Here is a 20,598-nt window from a genome sequence, read left to right as displayed (position 1 = left end):
ATAGACGTCACTGTAACGTATGACAGGATTGGCTCTGGAGATTGGCTGCAGTGACGTTCAGGGGAGCGCCAAACTGTCGGAATTTCGGTTGTTTACAGTACTTCACAGCAGACAATTGCCACAGATTTATTCAGAACTCCTGAAATTATTGAATTATCATCAAGTTATTTTTTACAGTTCTGTCTGTACTCACGTGCCTCTGTATACTGGCATGGTCTGACTACATTTTCATATCTACAAAATATGTATACATGTGATCAAGCTAAACTAGTAGATGTTAAAACACCACATTTTGATTTGCCATTGTATTATGTAAACATAACCTAGACGTCACCCAATCAGATCCCAGAATGCTCAGCTGCCAATTTTATTTTCCTCTTCAGTGTCTCACTTTGTTCATTTTACTGAGCTGATGTAACCGGTTGTGTTTCTCTGCTGGACTATGGAGGGTGTGTGTCTGCCTCAGATGTTTATGGTGCAGGAAGAACGCCACAACAGCCGGAGTTGCTCTCACTCTGAATCTTTCCTTTTTCAGCTCAGGAGAGATTCCTTTTGAGGTACGTACGGTGGCCAGCTAGGAGCCCTACAGTTGCGCTATTAGACCACCAGGCGGCAACAAAGTAACATATATATGACAGACATTAATTTTGTAGAAATTCAAAAGAGGTTCATTCTAACTCTGTTACACTGACAAACATCAGGATCACTTAAATCATTTCCATAATTCTCCGAATCTGTAGAAGGCCAACTAAAGTTTACAAAGCCACTTGAATTTTTTTCAGTTCTCAAGCCTAGGGTTCTTCATTCTATATTGTCGGAAAACTCAAAATCCTGGTTTATTTTGTTCAAATGAAAATTGAGCCATTGGAAAAGTGAGGGCAATCAAGATAATGACTGGGGGGGGGGGGGGGGGGGGGAACACAAACACAGCCATAAGCTTGGTGATCTGTTGCTCTCATACAGCAGGAAACAAGTTATACAGGTCTTATTAACAATCAGAGTCTGGTTGATGACATGTCTGAGAAATCTCCGATAGGTGACCTCTACAATGTGACTTGTGCTTAAGGCAGCAAATGACGAGACCCTCAGAATGCAATGTTTCTCAAGCATCTGTCTACATGATTTAGTGATCCTTGAGTTTCATCCAAGTTCTCTGCACTGCTCAAATGTGTTCCTTTCAGCAGTAAAACTGCTGGTTTGGATATCTTTAAGCTGGTGCAATACAGGGCATCAAACATACTGGCTTCAGTAGTTTAGAAGTAGAATTATTTGCAGACTATTCCTAGTCCATGGTGCAAAGAAAGAAAAGACCTTTCCCCTCCATAACAATTTAACATTTGAAGAAATGCTGTCAAACGGCATCAGCTGGAGAATCACCCAAGACCAGGGTGATGTAATGTTCTTTGCAATTACAGTTTCCTTTGTTCAAGGCAATGTAAGCTGCTCTGAAAGTCATGTATATTTTAAGTTAACACAGTACATCCATGGGTGACACTGGAAAATGCAGCATAAATGTGCCAACTAGGGAGCTGAAGCATTTTTTTTTATATATATAAAAAAAAATAAAAAAGGGGACCAAGTATTAAGAGTAAAGGCACAGCTGCTAGCGCAGAGGTCCAGGACAAAGTATCCAAAAAATTACTTTGCAAATGTTTAAAGGAAATGCTTCATGGTTTTGCAGTAAACATGAAGCAACATTTACAATGAGCTGTGTATTAAAAGGAAAGGAGTTTAGTCATGCCATTTTTATAAGAAAGTTTATTTTCTTTTGGTGAGAGAAAGATCAACAAGTGACATGGAACCTGCAAAAAAAGACACATTAGTGAGCTAGCAAACCATTAGGGGAAAAGATGTTGAGTGAATTGAATCTCACCATAGTTTTTAGTCGCCTCCTTTGGGTGGAGCTTGAGGAGGACTGCTTTGTTCTGGAACAGGCTTCATGAGGGGTTTGTAAACTGGCATGGGTGGGATAACAGGATCTCCTGGGCTGTAGTGAATTTGAACAAACGTTGCTCTTCCTCTCTGGTAGCGTGAACGAGAACTGAAGGAGTAGACTGGCTCCAGATCAGACACGTCACTGAACACTGGCTGAGGTGCTCCAACACTCGCACTGTAGTCTGTAGCTGATCCAGAGTTCCCGTTCTCATCTCGAGGAGCAGAAACAGACCCGTAAGAGCCCTCTGGTTGATAAGAAGCATAAGGAACCCCATATGCAGCAACCTCAGGGACGGTGTAGACCTCAGACCCATAACCAACATATCTCCCAGGGTTAACCGCAGCAACTTCAGGGTTTGGGTCGTATTGACTTGGTAGAGAGGAGCTAATGCCCAGTTCAGAATTCTCAAGACTCTCTCCCCAAGGATATGTCATTGGCTTGTTTGGTACAGCATTATTTGACCCAGAGCCTGAGCAGAAACATGCGAGAGAGAATTCATTGTCGGGACATGTACTTCACAGCCAAGACCCCTGAATAATTTCATCATACAAAATTGTCTTACCCTTTTCAACAGGGCCACAGGTAGTGCTCCCAATAAGCAGACCAACAAGCAACATAACCCTAAAAAAAATAAATATATATATCTCATTACGTCAAGCTTGTGTTAACCAACAACTTAAAAAACAACCTGCAATTTACTTACCTCATTTCTGCACAGGTTGCTGAAGAAAAATGCAGATCAAGACAGCGCTTCAAAAGTTCTGTACTATTAAAAGAAACAAAAAAAGGCTGACAGACCTACTTACAAACACACTTCTACAACAATTTGCATCAAGGGCCCAGTACCCAACAATAAATCTGCAGATTTTCCCAACAGGAGCCCTTGTGTAGCATGTCCATGAACTTAAAGCTGCTTTTAAATGATTCTTGATGATGTAGGAACTGATTGCTCAGCAGTAACAGCTGGTGGTAAAACACACATGCAGGGTGATTGACAATGACCTCATTAAAGTTTCATGTCCCACAAGTGAAGTCTGAATCCAGAGAGAGCCACTGAAAGACACTATTTGAATGCCATAAAGTCAAAAAGGCTCTCACTACTCTCTTAATCCACTCAACACCAATAGTTAGACAACATGTTTAGATTCAATTTCGATCTAAATTAAGTGTATAAGATTGAGTAAACAGATATGCAAACACAAAATACAACACATACGCTGCATGTCGGAATATACTCAGATCTATATGGATGCATGGATTTTATTGGTCCAAAACTGGGAAATTGTACTCAGAGGCATCCAAAGGAAACCATTAAACTACTTCCACTATTTGTCTCCCTTTAAATTTGTCAAACATAAAAATAGAATATAATAAAATGCTCCAAATGACAATTTATGATCAGAATTCTTCTAAATGTTCTTATATATACATAAAATAATAATTAAAAAAAGAAATCCTGATCGTGCCATTGGACAGAGCGTAGGAATGTTTTTTTTTTTTTTATCAGGTTGTGTTGGAGAGCATTACTGATATTGAACGTCTGTATGGTATGTCGATCCCTCTGCACAGTACAAATCCAAGCTTACTAATCCAAGCCAATATGAGCAGTCAGTCAGTACTCAGGCAAAAACAGAGAGTAGGCTACTGTCTGCCCAAACTCCAATCTTCCACCCCGAGTATGAGTTTGGATATCTGCTTTTCATGCATTGTAAAACTCTAGGTGACTTTGAACCTACTGCATGATCTTGAACAAAACAACAGGAGGCCTACATAAAAGAGGACGAGTCACAAATGATGGGAAAGGATGTAAGCATTGACAGAAAGGCTTGAATAAATATATAAATTCATAAATGCATTTTCCCCACAATTCTTACACAGTTCATTCCATCAAGCTTATGGAAAGTCAATCACGTTTATTTAAGTGTCATTAAAGGTCCATTTATGTTTATAGCAGTATCAAACTGATCACAGGACTCATTTAATGTGTCTCACTTGCATCTAAAACTGCTGGTAAGCTTTTCTGCGTGCCGTCTTGTAAACTGTCCTATGACGTGTAAAAAAAAATGCAAATTTTCAATGTCCGCCTAAAATGTAGCTGTTGGTTGGTTTGTTGGCTGGATGGATCGTAAAGCATTCCTTTCCTTTATTCCTTTTAGCATTCCTAGGTCTTGGGTCAACGTCAATATTCCCCTTGTTAACTTACAGACTTGAAAACATGTCTCCAAAAATGAGCAAACGTGGGAAATGTCAAAGGGTTCAGAGTTTCAGGCTTGGGCTACAGTGCAAACATATAAGCTGCACTTGTCAGGTGAGAAGTGGCTTATAAGAAGTTTATGAAATAACTTTGACTAGACTTGACTTGCTAAGATTTGAGTTTTTGCAGTGCAGACAGCAGATCCTCTGAACCCTTTCTTAACAAGGATTGTTTTACAACCAGGTGAATCGAATCTGCAATCAGTTCCCTCAGCATGAAGAATGATTTAAAAGCAGTTTTGAGCTCTTTCACACCCTGCAACAGGACTGCAACTGGGAAGAAGCGTAAGGGTTGGTTACAGTTGGCAAATGGAGGGTGTTTGGCGCTCTATGTTGAATTGTCTTTATGGGTGCAACTTTAATGCTGATCAGCTCTTTTCTGTCTGTTTATTCTATTTAGGACTTCTGACATACCAACTTCAATTGATCCCAAATTGGCTATAGCTAGCAGCAGAATGAGGTGAGGAAGTGGAATTCCTCAAAATTAAAAATTAAGTTTTCTGTGCGTTTTTCTTAAATTCTTTATTTATTTATTTTTCTCTCCAGGGTTTTGTGGATTTCATGTCTGCTGATTGGAAGCATCACCTGTGGCCCTGTGGGACAAGGTAAAATGTGTTGTCTCAATTGAGTCAAATGCATTTTCTCTTGTACTTTCAGGCTTTAAGTTAATACAAGATTGTGTATTGTTTCTCCTCAGGCTCTGGGTCAAATAATGCTGTACCAAACAGGCCAGGTTCATATCCTTGGAGTCAATATTACCCAAAACCCAAAGTTGCTGCGGCTAATCCTGTGAGTTATGTTGGTTATGGGTCTGAGGTCTACACCGTTCCTGAGGTTGCTGCATATGGGGTTCCTTATGCTTCTTACCAACCAGAGGGCTCTTACGGGTCTGTTTCTGCTCCTCGAGATGAGAACTGGAACTCTGGATCGGCTACAGACTATGGCGCAAGTGTTGGAGCGCCTCAGCCAGTGTTCAGTGACGTGTCTGATCTGGAGCCAGTCTACTCCTTCAGTTCTCGTTCACGCTACCAGAGAGGAAGAGCAACGTTTGTTCAAACCCACTACAGCCCAGGAGATCCTGTTCTCCCACCCATGCCAGTTTACAAACACCTCATGAAGCCTGTTCCAGAACAAAGCAGTCCTCCTCAAGCTCCACCCAAAGGAGGCTACTGAATCTCTTTGGTAAGACACAACTTTCTCAACAACCACTGTATTTTTATATATATATATATATCTCTGTGCTTACAGTCTTTTATTTTTTATTCCCCCCCCCCCCCCCTTGCAGGTCTGCGCTGTATCATTGCTGCCTTGTGATCATGGTCTGACACTAATAAAATGGCTTTCATATACATTAGTTTGTTGTCTTGGACTTGGATCTCAAAGACTTTATTTTATTAGATGGAGTTTGTTGCTTGTCAAGAATAGTGACTTCATTTAATGCTGGGATAATGACACTTCTGAATGAAAGCAAAATTCAGACTGATTTTGCCTATCTAGAAAGAAACAAAACCTTTACCCTCCACTTGATCACCACTTAGACTTTCGATGCTTGGGTGTTTATGGCTTTTCTCAACTGCAATGTGAAGGGCCTTACCTTTAGCATTATTGCAAACCAGCCTCACTTGATCGCTCCTCTGGCTGCAGCCATACAGGAAAGATGTTTGGATTCCAAAGATTGGACTTTATAAAATTGATCTGCAGAAGTGGAACAACAGATGCGTAACACCGAGCATGTAATCACATTTTATGAGATTAACTAAAATCTTATGTCTTGTACTTGCGTTGAACAACCTCAAATGTTGTCACTATCTGAAGTGTGGGATATTGCAGCTTAAGTTACAGTTTCAATACTCATTCCTAAATGTCTCAGGCCAAACTCTGTAGGCCTTTGCTCACTTCCTATAAAAAGAAGTTGCATCACAGATTACTTGCACTCAGTTTAACCACAAGAAGCAGTAGAACTGACTCACAGGAAATATGTCAAACCTTGTAACTTCATTTCATATTTGGACAACATGATACTGCCATGCAAGAACAGGAAGAAGAAAAAAAAAAAAACATTCCTTAAACATTTCCAGTCTCTTATTCTCTGGCTTCAAATCCCTAAGAAGTATGTCTTCAAATAATAAATAAAAATATTCAAGTTAAAAAATCTAGACTAAACTTGTTGTTCTTAACATAATTCCACAAAACATTTTTTGAGTTACATCTGCCTGCATACACTGTCGGTGCATGAATAGTGCAGTGCAGCTCTAATCAGCATATTTGCGTCATCTGATTCAGAATCATAGGAGGAAGCAGAAGCCCTGCAATGTGCAAGTATTCTCTGCAAACAGATTTTGCCTTTGGCTGTAATTCTTGATATCTGAATGTCTTTAATGCCCTATGATATTAATTTAGTTTTTCATAGTAGCTGCAGACAAATGAGAAGTGAAAGGGGAACTTGGCTTCCAAGACCTGATGAGATTGTGCAGGAGCAGGTGGTGCAAACAAATACAACAATATGTGTAGTATATCTTAATTTTGGACAAAATTGGTAGGGACACATCCCCACCTTCCCCATGCATTCTTAGAAAGTGTACAAAATCCAACACAGCTCAGGGCAATTTAAGAGAGTGTTATAAAAATATAGACACAGTATAGTTCAACAAGCATACTTTAATGAATTTATTTAATAGAAGGTCACAGAGGAATAATAGAAAAGCTACAAATGTGACTGAGCTTCAGATAAAATGTATGAAACTTTTCATTTTTGTGGGATTAAGCCACCTGTTATCAATCTGACTTTACTGTCGGAGTTACAGAACAGAGGACACGAATACAAACACACAGCAAACATTAGACTAATTATTACACTCAAAAGTCATAAAGATAAGACACCATGCAGTTGAGTTCTTCACAAGCTTTGAGACCCAAAAAACTGTTGTACTTTATAGAAGTGAAACTATTCTTTTGGTCAGTAAACATGCCTCATTCATTCAAAAATAAATATCTATGGTGTTCTGTCATCAGTGTAGCCCACCTCTAACATGACCACAGACTCAATGGGGGGGGGGGGGGGGGTGTTATTAGGCACATCTTAAAATAAATTTTACAATCTCACATCCTATAAAGAAGAAAAACAATTCATCTGCCTCACCTGGCATTATTAAAGGCAGTCCCACAATTCCCAAAGATGATGATACCGCCATTACAGTGTCACAGACAAAAATTAAGTTTGGGCACCAAAGTTCCTTGATTTACCTTCACATCAAAAACCTTGAATAAATACATCGCGCTGTGCTGACATTAGATCTGAGGTCCACATTTCTCCTTTGCTCAAACAGGAAGCGTCGCAGACAGGTGAGATTTTCCCGCGTGCTCACGAGTAGAACTTACTGTTGTTTATCTTCTTCTCTTTTGTCCTGGAGCACAAAGACAGCACAAGAAGAAGCATTGAGGACTCATCACCATTTAATTGTTAGACCACCAAGTCAAGTCTCCCCGCTTTAAACACTGTTGAGTTGAGGCATACCTTTGTCTCTCGCTAGTGCTGAACTCTCTGCTGAGGTTTTGACGGGGGACGGCGGTGCGCTGAATGTTGGTGTGTGTATCATACATGAAAGGTTCACTGCTTTGCATGGCCTGCTTTTTCTTCAGCTGGCTGGAGGACGAGTACAACTCCTCCTCTGCTTTCTGAAAGACAAGAAACCCCCCTTTATTTAACGTTTAACTACTTAAACTGTATTCAAATCAACTTGAATGTGTGCTGTGTGTGCAGTATTACCCCTGCTTGCTGTACATTGATGTAGACCAGCAGAGAGGCTAACTCTAAGTTTTCATTGTAGCCATTTTTTAAAGGTACAGAGCGGTAGCCTGATAAGAAAAAAAGCAGATCATTATTCATTAGTTCTTTGTGCGCATTGTTAAACCTGTTTATGATGTTAATCACAATTAACGATTAACAATTAACAATCACAATAAACAATTTATGGAAAGCTTTTTCATTCTTTTTATACTTTCAGCCCATTTCCTAGGGATGCCATTTTAAATTCATTAAATGTAACAGTACTGCTTCAGGGCTAGCTAAACTTGTAGCGAGACACAGGGCAAAAAAGGAGCTGTAGTCTCAAAGTGAGTCCCCATTAGCTTACCTCTTGCACATGCATCCTGTTGCAATGAGGTATCCATCATCTACCTATCAGACCACACAACCAGCTGCAGCATATTTTACAGTGCTGGACAACTTTGCCCCTCTAGGTTTGTGTCTGTGACTTTTTTCAAAATACCAACTCCACAACAAATGTGCCTCACAGGAACACAATAGTCACAGTTAATAATAACAATGGTAGAGAGACTTTATTTAAATGTATAAAAAACATGAGAGGGAGTGATGTTCCACACCTGTCTGGGGCACAAGGAGGCGGGACAAAGCCAGAGATAATCACATCAAAAACAAAAACTAATCATTTTGTCTGATGTATGAGTGACTTATCCAGACAAAGACCGTCTCCACAGATGATTTTTGATAGTTTACAGACCATCTGAAGCGAAGTGGAACATATGGAGAAAAAACATCCCACTGATGTTGTAATGTACGTCAGCACTTATGAAATGCCTGATGTCTGATGACCCAATTAGAAGTGTTCAGCTCTATGTATTGGTGTAAATGAAGTCACTACTTGTTAAAAGGAAGTTTTACTTTCTACTTAATGTTGCTGGTGGATTTATGTTGGTGATTTATGTCACAAGCAGTGACTCATAGGTTATGATAATGCAGTGCGATAAGGACAAAGAGGTTTCACAGAGGATGTAGAATATCAAATCTGGTTTTGGCTGTTAACAGAGACTTCAGTCAGCTATGGAGTTCATAAACGTCACTTATAAATACAACTGTGGAGATAAATCCTGTTTCATGATCAAATGCTTGAGTAAATCTTCACACGCTTCTTCTCTCTTTCACTGGCTCTGGGTGCTCACTCTCTTTGCTGCATGTCACAGTGTGGTTTTTTTAAAAGTCAATAATGAAGGTAATGTAATAGGGAATAGGTGATGAAAATATTTTAGTTGGGTTATCTTCATGAGAAAGAAATCCATTGGAATAATCATCCATCTATAGTCATCAGACTTGATCACTACTATCCATTTCCACTGATTTACCATGCATCAAATAATACTATCTAAAAAGAGACAGTGAATATGTTCTGTGCAGTTATCCACTGGTGTCTACCATCTTTCTTTTATTGTTGTAAAAGTTTTTTTTTTTGAGAGATACTTCAGAGTGAACTTTCTGAAAGACTCTTGCTCGCTTGACTCTCTTAAATTTTCTTTTAAGAGGGACCTGGTTTTTAAACTGACGTTAACTGAGGGACATATTCAAACTAGATCTAAAACACTTTTGTATTCCTTCGAAAATAGCTGCATAAAAAGTGTGTACACATGCTGCATTACGCAGGCTTAGCATTTACCTCACAAAGTCATAAAGTAAAGTGAATAAAAATCACACAGTAAGGGAATAAGGTAGTTTTAGGTAAAAGTCTTAAGTCTAAGAACAACATAAATTAGACTGAGGCACTCAGGGCTCTTTGTGTGTGAGTTCCCACCTGAGCGGAGGCCTTTTACAGGAAATGTGGTCTGGGCCAGGAAATTAGGGTCTGAGAACATGTCCTCCTCGTTCACCACAAAGCGCAGGAAGGTTAGTTCAGGCTCGTACACGGAGAAGACGATCGGCTCTGCTGGAGCTTTCCACACGGGATTTAGACCGTTATCACCTGCAGCCAATAGAACAACAGCACTGCTCAAATGATCACACAGGGTTTAACTTTAACCTCACACATTTTCCTCCCCCTGTTTCCTTACGATAGACAACGGTCTTGAACTTCTCTTCTGTGTGTCCACACAGCTCGATCTCCACGAATGGACTGGCGATGCTGCGGCCAGGCTTGGGAAGGTGTCTGGCAGCAATCACCTGCGGACGACAAGCACATCACAAAATGTCTGCTCACTGCTATTGATCCTGTACTTTCTTATTGTTTTACAAAAGAAAGATCTGTGAAGTCAGCATCACCAACCGAATAATACCCCACAGAAACATCATAATGATGGTTTCTGTGTTGGCAAATGTCTTAACTCATTATTAATAAAGGAGATTAAGTATTTTAAACTAGCAGTTTGCTTCAGCAACAGAACGAAATTGAGTGTAGCAGCTAACACGTCAAACTTTAGGGTGAAGTACGCTTCAACAAAGTACGTCCACTGAGTGTCTTACTACATTACAGACAAGAATTTCTATATTTTTTCTTTTGGTCTTTTTATTTAATGAATTCATTCGTATAGCCCAGTGGATAGAGTTGGAAACAACAGAGATGGATTGGGGAATGTCGTATGGAAAAGGAGCCACAGGTCAGAATCAAATCCGTCTGCTTCAAAGACAACAGCCTTAATACATGAGGTGAAAAAAACCGTTGGCAGCCGGCGTGCCGAGAGGGACCTTCTTGATGATAATTAAGATCCTTTCTCTTTCCCCAGAAACTGCCCCCCCCCCCCCCCCCCCCCCCCCCCCCAAGAATGAGATTGACAAAAAACATAAAAGTCTGCCTCAGTTTTTTTTTTTTTTTGTTACAGAAATATTGTGTTAGACCCAAACAATTCATATCACAAAAAAGTAGCGCCTCTATTTCAAATACATCAGTTATTACTATGGTTTGTCCTCTTCTTTTTGCCTTTTGTCCTCAGTCAAACGAAAAAAGTCTTTCTGCCTGAGGTCTGGTGGCTTTGTAGAAAGAATTGGAACAGCCGTTTCTTGTTACAGAAAATGATCATATTTTAACAAAAGTTCCATTTTAGGAGGCATCTTTCTCATAATGTAGTCAGGAGCTGATAATATCAATCTGAGCCTGTCAGTCACAAAAATGAGCACTTCCTCCAAGTGATTACGTTGGTTGGTGTTTTCTGTTTTGGATTTTGAAAATTTCAAAAAGTCAGAGAATCGAAAAAGACCAAGTACTTTGAGTTTTCTAATTCTAAGTCTCACTTCTGGCTGAAGCAATCTACTAAATTAATTTCAAACTTGTCATAAAAATTGTTCTTTTAAACCCCAAAATATGTTAAATAAGGCCCAATCTTTAATAACAGGGTATTCCCTTTCAAGAGTGTGTGTGTTTTTTTTATTTTTTTTAAAGATTTATTTTGGGCTTTTCGTGCCTTTAATGCAGAGAGAGGACAGTGGACAGAGTCGGAAACCAGGGAGAGAGAGAGAGAGAGGGGAATGACATGCGGAAGGGGGCCACAGGTGGAAGTGAACCCGGGCCTACCGCTTGAGATGAGAGTCTCAATACATGGGACGCGCGCCCTAACCATTGCGCCACCAGTGCGCCACAAGAGTGTGTGTTTTTGTATGGACATACCCTAACCACAATGTTGTACTTGACCGTCTTCTTCTCCTGCTGGGGGTCATAGCTGTCATAGCGCATGAGCTCCGGCTGCAGTACATAACCAGTCCCTCCATTCAGGCTGAAGAGGGCGCTGTTCAGCTGGGTGTATTTATCTGAGTAGACATGATAAAGCTGTAAATACATTTTCCTCCTTGCCTTGAGGCAGCGAGTATTGAATTAACTGTAGAAAGCCTCCACAAAGAGAATGAAAGGAAATAACATTTAGCAGATTGACATAAATGTTGTGCTGCTGATAATACTTATGATATTCTGACATAACAGTATAAAACCTACATTTTTTATCACAAGATACAATCATGCTACTCTAAACATGATGCTTTCATCTTTTTTTCAGTCAATTCAAATGTATAGGCTTTCTTGTAATCCCTCCATTTTATTCTAGTTTTAATGTAGCACTCTGAAACTCTATTTTTAACAGTTGTTTTACACATTGTTTTTTTTTTTATAGTTGTATGCTAGTTACAAAGTTGCTAAACAAATAAATTAATGATTACTTATAATTAAAAAAGTAACTCAGAGACATCAATCTGGCAAAATAAATTCTGAGAATGATCGAAGGGATAGGGGTTACACAAAAGTACAAGAACGCCATTGCAATGAAAACATTTTCCTCCTCAGTTGTCTTTGTTATGAGCTGCTGTACCTGCAGTCTGGAAGTTAAGAGCCACCATGTGACAGCCAAGAGCCCACAGTGGATAAGGATCATAGTTGGAGGACTCCACACGCTGGCCTTTTGGGTAAATTCGACTCAGAGCCTTGCGGTTGTACTGCAAGAAGTCCTTGGTTCGGCTCTTTCCAGGCATCTTGTTCTCAACAAAGGACCGGATCTCTTTGTAGCTGTAACTGTCTGGAGACGGAGTAAAAGAAGGAGGTGTTCTGGTATGGTTCACATATAATTCAGTGCATTTCCGAATTTGGAAACTGTTAGACAGGAAACTATGTCTCTAAATGGTTTCCTTTTGCCACATCCTATATACAGAATATATACATATATATATATAAAATATATATTATAATATATGTGTGTATGTATGTTTGTACGCATCTACTTTCATTGTTTTACAACAGCGCTTTCTTGAGTGAATGAACAGACACAAGCTTTACTGTGCTCATACAAGCTGTCTCATACGTTTGATGTTTGACTTGAAGCATATTTCCAATGTGTCTATGTGGTCACAATCACACAATCACGCTGCTTTTGTTCATGGGTGTTTGTCTAGTGCATCTGTAAGTGTTTACCAAAGCGGTCCTTCTCCTTGCTGCGTGGTTGACAGTAGACCACCAGGTCCGACATCTCCATGGCAACCTCTGCCTTCTTCTCCACTTCCTCCTGCTGTCTGATCTGACATTGGATAGAAAACAGCCACTTCCTGTTTACACAGTGACAGTTTATGGTGACAGACCACCGGTGGAAAAACCCCCACTGTCACTTAACAGTAAGCTGTCTGTTCGGGAAATATACTGTGCATAGCATATGTATGACTTATGTCACAAGATGGTTAACAAAAGGTCATTTCAAGACCCTTGACAGTTACCTCAATCTTTTGGCCAAAATAAAATCATGCTACTCTAAAAATGATGCGTTCAAGTTGATTTGAATGTATAGACTTTCTTGCAATCCCTACATTTAAGTCTGGATGTTTCAATTTATCATTTGGAGACTGTTCATAGCATATGTATATGACTTGTGTCACAAGATAGTTTAAAAAAAGGTGTTCCCTCTAGCCTTTTAGGCATGGCTTTCCTCGTTTTCTTGCCTTTTACATGATACAATTATACATAGACATGCTATGAAATACTAACCTCTTGCTCCCTGTTGTACTGCATACTCATGGCACTCTGAGTGATGTCCCAGGCCACCTGGTACCATTCAAACAACTCCTCCAGAGAGCATGCTGCCAGGTCAAACTGCAGATTGTCCTGCTCGATATCCTGCAGTGTCAACACATGGGACTTCCCATTTTTACCAGTCTTCACTAGAAACAAGGAGGCATGCAAAGAAGGACAGTGAGATGGGGGAGGGAGATGCATAAGTCTTTGACAGAGTGAACCATAGGAAGGCATGTGCAGCACTCTAAATGCAGGGCTTTAACCTCTATTGAGGAAATAGATTTACATGAGGGCACACTCATACTAGGCAATCCGTACCGTGCCTAAACACGCTTCACCCCTAGAGTCCATTTCGTTTGTCTACTATGTTTGACTAGAGGCCGTGCTCAGGCCCTGTTAGTCCTGGAGCAGTGCAGGTCAGCAGGGGAATGGGGAGGGGGGACAATTGTGCTTAAACACGGTACGGTACAAGCAGCACAAGCAGCAAGCTGGTGGCTTGATTATCACATTTGATTAATATCTTATTTTTTAACATCAATCAATCAATCCAAATAAAATGTTTAAAAAAAAAAAGGCAGGGAAGAATATATTCATTTTTTTAATTGTTAAAAGGTTATGAACACTTGTGTGCGTCCAGATTTTAAAGGCAGAGCATTAAACCATGGTTGATTTAAAATAAAAATAAAAAAATAAAAAAATAAAAGGTTAAGATGACACCAAGCTGCGTGTTTCTTTAAGGAGCAGTATTAGGGTTGTACAACAGATACTGAGCAGGCATCACATTTACTCACAGTTCTGAATGTTGCACTTTGAGATGTCCACAACACCCTTACATAGTTCACCTAGTGGGTTGTTTTCCATGTCCTGTTTTAAAGAACATATCACAAACACAGAGGGATTAATGTCAACCTCCCCATGATTGACCTTCAGGTAAACTGTGGCCTGATGTTCACCTGGTCCTTGCTCTCCCGCCTGGTGTTGTCGAACAACTCTTCCACATAGTTAGAAGGGAAGAACAGCTGCAACTTTCCCCCATGGTCCCCTTTCCACCTCAAGTGTAGAAAGAGGAGGAAAGAAGTGAACAGTCATGTTAGTTATTTGCCTGTGTTTATATATTTATATATTATGCAGATTAGCATGTATGATACTGAGGTTAAAACAATCCTGTGATATGTTTTTTTTGGACTGACATAGTTTATTGCTGATCTCGTGTGTTTGTGTGGACTTACCATCCATCATCATCTTTTGCTACATTGTGGATCAGTGCTCCTTTCGTGAAGCTCAGTTCATCCGGCCTCTTAGCCTGATAGCTATATACAGCCTTAACTGTACTTACAGGCTTAAGAAGAAAAACAGACAGAATGAGAAAGGTATTTTTCTTAAGGAAGATCTTATATAAAAGACAGCCGGTAAGTATATGTTCAATGGTAGATACACACCAGTGCTGGCTCAATCTCGTTTGGTTCCACGTATGTCTTCACCTCGTACAGAGAGGCACAGTCTTTCTCCTGTCAATGCAAACATCAAGTTACTGATGTGTTCTTCACATATTGAGCTGTTGTAGGCTTTATGATACAGCAGTCTACTCCAGCCAGCAGTCAGAAAGAGGCTGTAATGACCGGAACAAAATATGTTTGGGCGTTTAAGTAAATATACTAATAAAAGGTGGGGGGTTTTTAAGAGGCTCAAATAGTAAATTTGATTGCCTGAAATGACCGATTAACAGCAGAACAGAGCTCAACATAAACATTTTCACAGAGGACATGTTTGCATTCTGTTGATAGTCTTACGCTCATTGACTGTAAATCATACCCAAACAGCTACACTGCGCTAGCCCATTAATAAGGTCAGGCACGTGCCTAATTATGAATAACTTTTAACCTTTAAACTTTCAAAATGGAAAAGTTTTCGAAGGCACAGCTCAATCCCCGTGAACCATGTACATGTCAATTTAAACAGCTTATTACTTATTCAGCTTATTACTTAAACAGCTTATTCTCTTTTTTATGTTTGTTTACTGTATTCTGTTTTGGTGATAAAATTACCCAATGTCTCTTATAAGTACATCTTCCGGGGTAACTCACTGTGCTGAAGCGATCCACCAGCTCAAGGGTGACTGGGTAACGTAGCTTGATCTTCCGATACAGCGGTTTCTTCTTGAAGTAGTTGACCAGCTCTACCAGGCTCACAAACTCAGTAGTGGTGCCCAGCAGGTACATGCTTCCCTCCTTCTTGATGCGGCAGTGTTTTACTTTACCATCACCTCTAAAAGAGAGATAACTTATTAAATTCAAGAAAAGCACAACAAGCAGGCAGAGAGATGCAGGGTCTCACGGCACCTGAATGTGATGGCATAGGAGTCTGGCTCGCCCTCTCTGGTTCGGATGAGGAATGCTCCATCTCTGGGAATCCTAAGCAGGTAATCCTCTGCCTGACCTCTGCTCAGGTTACTGTAGAACCACCTGCTCAACACACACACACACACACACCCACAATCAAGTAAAATGGATTGAAAATGAACTGAAGAGAAAAAGAGAGATACAGTATTTCTGTGACAAATGTGATTTTTGAGTGAGATTTGCCACACGTGCGACATGAAGAATACAGGGTCTGCGTTGTTCATAGAAAGTGTGTGGCTTTTCACAAAATAAAAACGAAAGTATCAGAATTGAAAGTTGATGTTCCCTTAATTTAGATCAGATAAGTAATACTTTGTTGCCCCCGAGGGGAATTTTCCCATGAGAAACAGTTCCCAAGAAATATAGAGTTCAGTGCAACCTGATGTGCAATTAAAACACAACACTCAAAACTGACAACCAAAAATGCAGATGAATTAGAAGATAAACACACCAGATGAAAATAAATAAGATCCATAAACATGCAACAAACCCAAAAACATAATAAATACAGTATAAAAGATGAATGGGTAAATTTATATTATTATAAGAAACCATGACTCAAATGCTGAGTTATGAAATCCAGTGCTGCACACTGTCCACATTTAGCAATTTATTATAAGGCTTTTGATGTGGGTTTTTTTAGGTCCTTAGGATAACAGTGTTCTACCGTGGAAATATAATTTCCATGTTTGTTTCTAATTGAAATAATCATATGACACTGAATTCTCTATTAAAGGTGTTTGCTCTGCTGCCATGGCACAGACTTTACTCTGAGGATTCACACAATGCACATACAAGGAAAATGAATTCAAATTTAAACTCTAACTGCAGCCTAGTTTTTGTTTGCCTCAAGCAACTTCACCCTCTGAATGCTAGTGTTTTTCTGCATGAGATGGCCATGGGATTGAAGGTTGGTCGTTAGGTCTCACAACAAAAAATTAAAAAGTACATGAGGTGTAAAGCAAGCATAAGTTGTGCACTAATTAATAACGATTGAGAATTTAATAATTGAGATAAACAAGAGCTAGACCAACATTTGGTCACTGTGACCTTTGACCATTGATATCCAATCAGTTTAAGCGGACATATGAGCAAAAAGATATGCCCTCCCAGGGATCCAACCGTCAACACGTTCAAAAGAGAGAAATCTGGGGGTGCCTGTAGCCAAGGGGTTAGTGCATGCGGCCCGGGTTCAAATACGACCTGAAGCTCCTTTCCTGCATGTCATTCCCTACACTCTCTCTCTCCCCCTGATTTCTGAATCTATCCGCTGTACTGTCTCTACAATAAAGGCATAAAAAGCATTTTTTTAAAACAGTGATTACTGTGATAGTTTAGTACAGTCTCTGCTAGAAACACACAATTGTAGAGTAGTACTACTTTTGTTTTTTGTTAGTTATTATTTAAGGGGATAACAGTTTCAGATCTGTGAATTGACTGGCGTTCTCACAATGCACATTTTAGGCAGGTCATGAGGCTGATATCATCAGAACAACTCTTATTCAAAAGATGGAAAGTACTTTAAAAGTATGAATGGACAAACTAAAATGTGATGTACTTTTAGTCTATCACTTCGTTTTCATGGGTTTTCTGTTCACTTCCTGTTAAGTTTTGTAATCTTGGTGCTTTTGTATCATATCTAGTCTTACTTCCTGCCACTGTTCTGTTTCTCACCTTTTGCCCCAACACACACGTGTCTCATCTTAAATGAGTCTGACCCGTATGTTTCCACCAGCCCTCTGCTAGATTGTCATTGTTGCACTAGTGTGTTCACGCTTTCCAGCCTGGTTTTTAACTTTGTTTGGATTTTTAGATTCTGTGGATTTGCACTTATTGAATTATTCTGCCCATCTGTGAATAAAGTTCAAACATTTAAATAAAGAACTATTTCATACAAACTGGTTTTTGTGTGCTGTACTTTCCTCTGCGTCTGAGCTTGGTTTTTTAATTGTTACAAAAAATACACAATGTTTCTAGCCATAATATCCATGCGATTTGCTCTAAACAGTTAAAAAGAGTAAAAAACAGAAAATGTATTTCTAACGAACATGTAATAAGGCTTTTGCCATGTTTAACCAAACCCCTAGGATGTTATCAATCATTAAGCTTGAGAAATGACAAACCCTTCTTGTAGATGTGGGTTGGGCGGCGGCACAGCATCAGTGAGGCGCAGTTCAAAGTCTTGGCAGCGAAGAGGGTTGTCTCTGTAGTGTTGGATCAGGGAGTACAAGGTGGGAAAGTTCAGGTTTGGAGTCAGGTAGTAGTAGCTGTAACCCCCATCTTGACCCAAGTGAATACGGCAGTTTTGCACCCTCCCATTGCGCCTGTAATACATGCAGGGGAGATGTGTTTACAGATACACACTTAAATTACCAATACTATACAATTAGAATAAACTCATAGGCAATATAATCTTGGGTTTTGATTCTGTTTACTAGTATGGTGGCATGGTACTGGATATGGTTTATTAATCAAAAAATTACAGAAAACGAAATATTGCTAGTTACATTTCAAATTGGAGAGGTAAAGTGAATGAACGCAACACAGGAAATGGTGTAACCATCCCAAAGGTGGTTCTAGATTGAAAAAGATCCCAAATGCTGCCGAACTTTACTTGTCCAGTCTGTGCTCCGTTACATTCTGGAAGATCGTTTAGAGAACACAATCTAGATTGACATCAGGAAATATTTTTTTCCAACAAGAGTCCACAATGTAGGTCCACATAGATCAATCAGGCCAGTTCAACATGGCTGTTCCATTTACACATTATCCCAAGTATTACAGAAATATGTAACCATTAGCCTTATATGGCCTCCATTAGTGAAAGTAATCAAAATACCAAGAACTATATTCTCAAATCCCAGTTATTGTTGTTGTACCAGAAAGAGAGGGTGTAGCCTGTGACAGCAGTGCAACTTTTTCGGACCAAGAAGGTCCCGTCTCTTCCCCCGGTCTCTGCACAGAAATCACTGATCAGTTGCTCGCCCATCTGCCTGCCTTCCTTCATGCCACCATGGAACCATGGCTCTGAATTGTGCAGCTCCTGGTACTGAGGAAGACAGAAACAACACTGCTTATAACACATACACATGTGTAGGACAATAAATATTGTACAACTTTATATGTACATGAGTTGTCAGCATTAAAGTGTGTTCATACGTGCTAATGCACATAGCTGACCTAAGGAAGCTCTTACTGACTAATTTATAATTCCAAACAGTATTTGGATTGAAATCTAGCATGAAATCAAAAAGTAATATTCTTTTTTTGAAAGACCATGCTCCTGGATAAAAACAGAAAAAGAAAAAAAAAGCTAGTAAACAATGCTATAAAACTTTTACATTTAAACTTTCCTCTCTATCTCTCTCTCTCTCTCTTTCTCTCTCTTTACCTTCTTGGGATCCTCTTCTTCCTCCTCGTACTCCTCTGCGTAGTACAGCTTGTCATCAGAGACCACGCAGTAGTGCTTGTTCCACCGCTGAGAAAAGAATAAGTAGATATTCATGTTAAAATTGAAAGTGCAAACAAGATGCCTACACAGGGGGCTTTTCAGCAAGCAGAAATGATTATTGTTCTGGTATTACTTCCTGAGGCTAGTAATGAATCATTTCTCTTGATCAACAAGGCAATCTCACCAATGATAGAATTAATTTCACAATAATGAATAACCTGTTTTTAAAAATACATATTGCATCAGTGGGGAATACTGTAAGTGGGATGCAGTCATGGGGGGGGGTTATACAATGAAACGAGATTATAACAATAATAATACATTAATAATAACAATAATAATGCCTTTTTTAAGTATTCAAAGACGCTTTGACAAAAACATCAACCCAAAAAAGAAAACATTAGAGGGTAAGCAGGGTCTGTTGAGCCTAAAGTCAGAGTTTTCTGTGCCACAAAGCTGGCTGTCTTTTAACTTGGCCAGGGGAACATGTCTGTAGCTCAGAACAGCACCTGACTGAGTTTGTCTGCCTCATCAGTGTTGGAGTCTGTTGACCTCTTTTCCATTCACCTGTCTTTAAACCATATCCCATACCACTTCCTGTTGGTACATGTTCACCTCAATTGCCATTGTCAGTCTTATTGATTTCTCTGTCATTGCCTGCAGTTTTTGCATCTTTTAACCTCTTTCTTCCACTGTTTTATAGTCTCCTCCTTTTTCCCGTAGTAAACAGACAGACGTCAAAATAACTGGACTTCTCTCCAAAGGTTGATACGATTACAGTTAGTCCTCTCTAAGCCCTAAGAACCTCGTGCTCTTAGTAAAGGTTTGTTCTTCAACAATGGTCTATTATTGAGGGATAGCAATTCGTTGCTATGTGTAAATGGTTAACAAATATCAAGCATGTATCACAGCTGTGTGATAAATCTTCTCTTTATATCAGTCTGACTAAAGAAAACATCCGATAATCGTTTCATTGTTTGTGTGCAGAAGAATGACCCAATGAAACACTTCATTCTCTCTTTAATGTGAGCACTCCCCCAAGCCTGAACCAGAAAGCCTGAGGCAACAGAGTAAGTTCATAACCAGTTTTGTGATAACCTATATTTCTCACTGCGGTGTACTTTGTGGTTGACCTATATGGTTGGATAATGTCTACATTCAGTCAAGAGAAAGTAATTTCTAGACACAATTTGATACACATTCCAGGTCAGGTGTGATGTAAAAACTGATTAGACCAGTCAACCTTATGTTAGAAAATATATGTGATCACGTGTTCTAGCGTGTAAGAGGATTGTA

At 39.6% G+C, this 20,598-nt stretch overlaps 1 protein-coding gene across 1 annotated transcript in view; it reads right to left on the bottom strand.

Annotated features, from left to right (window-relative positions):
* Positions 1–6,827: 6,827 nt before the first annotated feature.
* LOC109990082 (1-phosphatidylinositol 4,5-bisphosphate phosphodiesterase gamma-2) overlaps positions 6,828–20,598 on the bottom strand; it is a 29,812-nt gene continuing 16,041 nt past the window's right edge. Inside the window, exons 14-31 of the mRNA XM_065956613.1 lie at positions 19,243–19,425; positions 18,731–18,900; positions 17,975–18,175; positions 15,792–15,914; positions 15,537–15,717; positions 14,892–14,960; positions 14,682–14,791; positions 14,406–14,502; positions 14,244–14,316; positions 13,426–13,598; positions 12,862–12,964; positions 12,266–12,469; positions 11,575–11,714; positions 10,028–10,136; positions 9,772–9,939; positions 7,956–8,044; positions 7,704–7,864; positions 6,828–7,593 (exon numbers count right to left, since the gene is read on the bottom strand). Of these exons, the coding sequence (XP_065812685.1) occupies positions 7,551–7,593; positions 7,704–7,864; positions 7,956–8,044; positions 9,772–9,939; positions 10,028–10,136; positions 11,575–11,714; positions 12,266–12,469; positions 12,862–12,964; positions 13,426–13,598; positions 14,244–14,316; positions 14,406–14,502; positions 14,682–14,791; positions 14,892–14,960; positions 15,537–15,717; positions 15,792–15,914; positions 17,975–18,175; positions 18,731–18,900; positions 19,243–19,425 (2,397 nt within the window). The 3' untranslated portion in view covers positions 6,828–7,550. The remainder of the gene's footprint in view (positions 7,594–7,703; positions 7,865–7,955; positions 8,045–9,771; positions 9,940–10,027; positions 10,137–11,574; positions 11,715–12,265; positions 12,470–12,861; positions 12,965–13,425; positions 13,599–14,243; positions 14,317–14,405; positions 14,503–14,681; positions 14,792–14,891; positions 14,961–15,536; positions 15,718–15,791; positions 15,915–17,974; positions 18,176–18,730; positions 18,901–19,242; positions 19,426–20,598) is intronic.

Source organism: Labrus bergylta, chromosome 7, assembly GCF_963930695.1.
Source record: "Labrus bergylta chromosome 7, fLabBer1.1, whole genome shotgun sequence".
Classification (NCBI taxonomy): domain Eukaryota; kingdom Metazoa; phylum Chordata; class Actinopteri; order Labriformes; family Labridae; genus Labrus; species Labrus bergylta.
The sequence above is the reverse complement of the archived record's forward strand: the minus strand, read 5'-3'. Positions and strand labels throughout refer to the sequence as shown.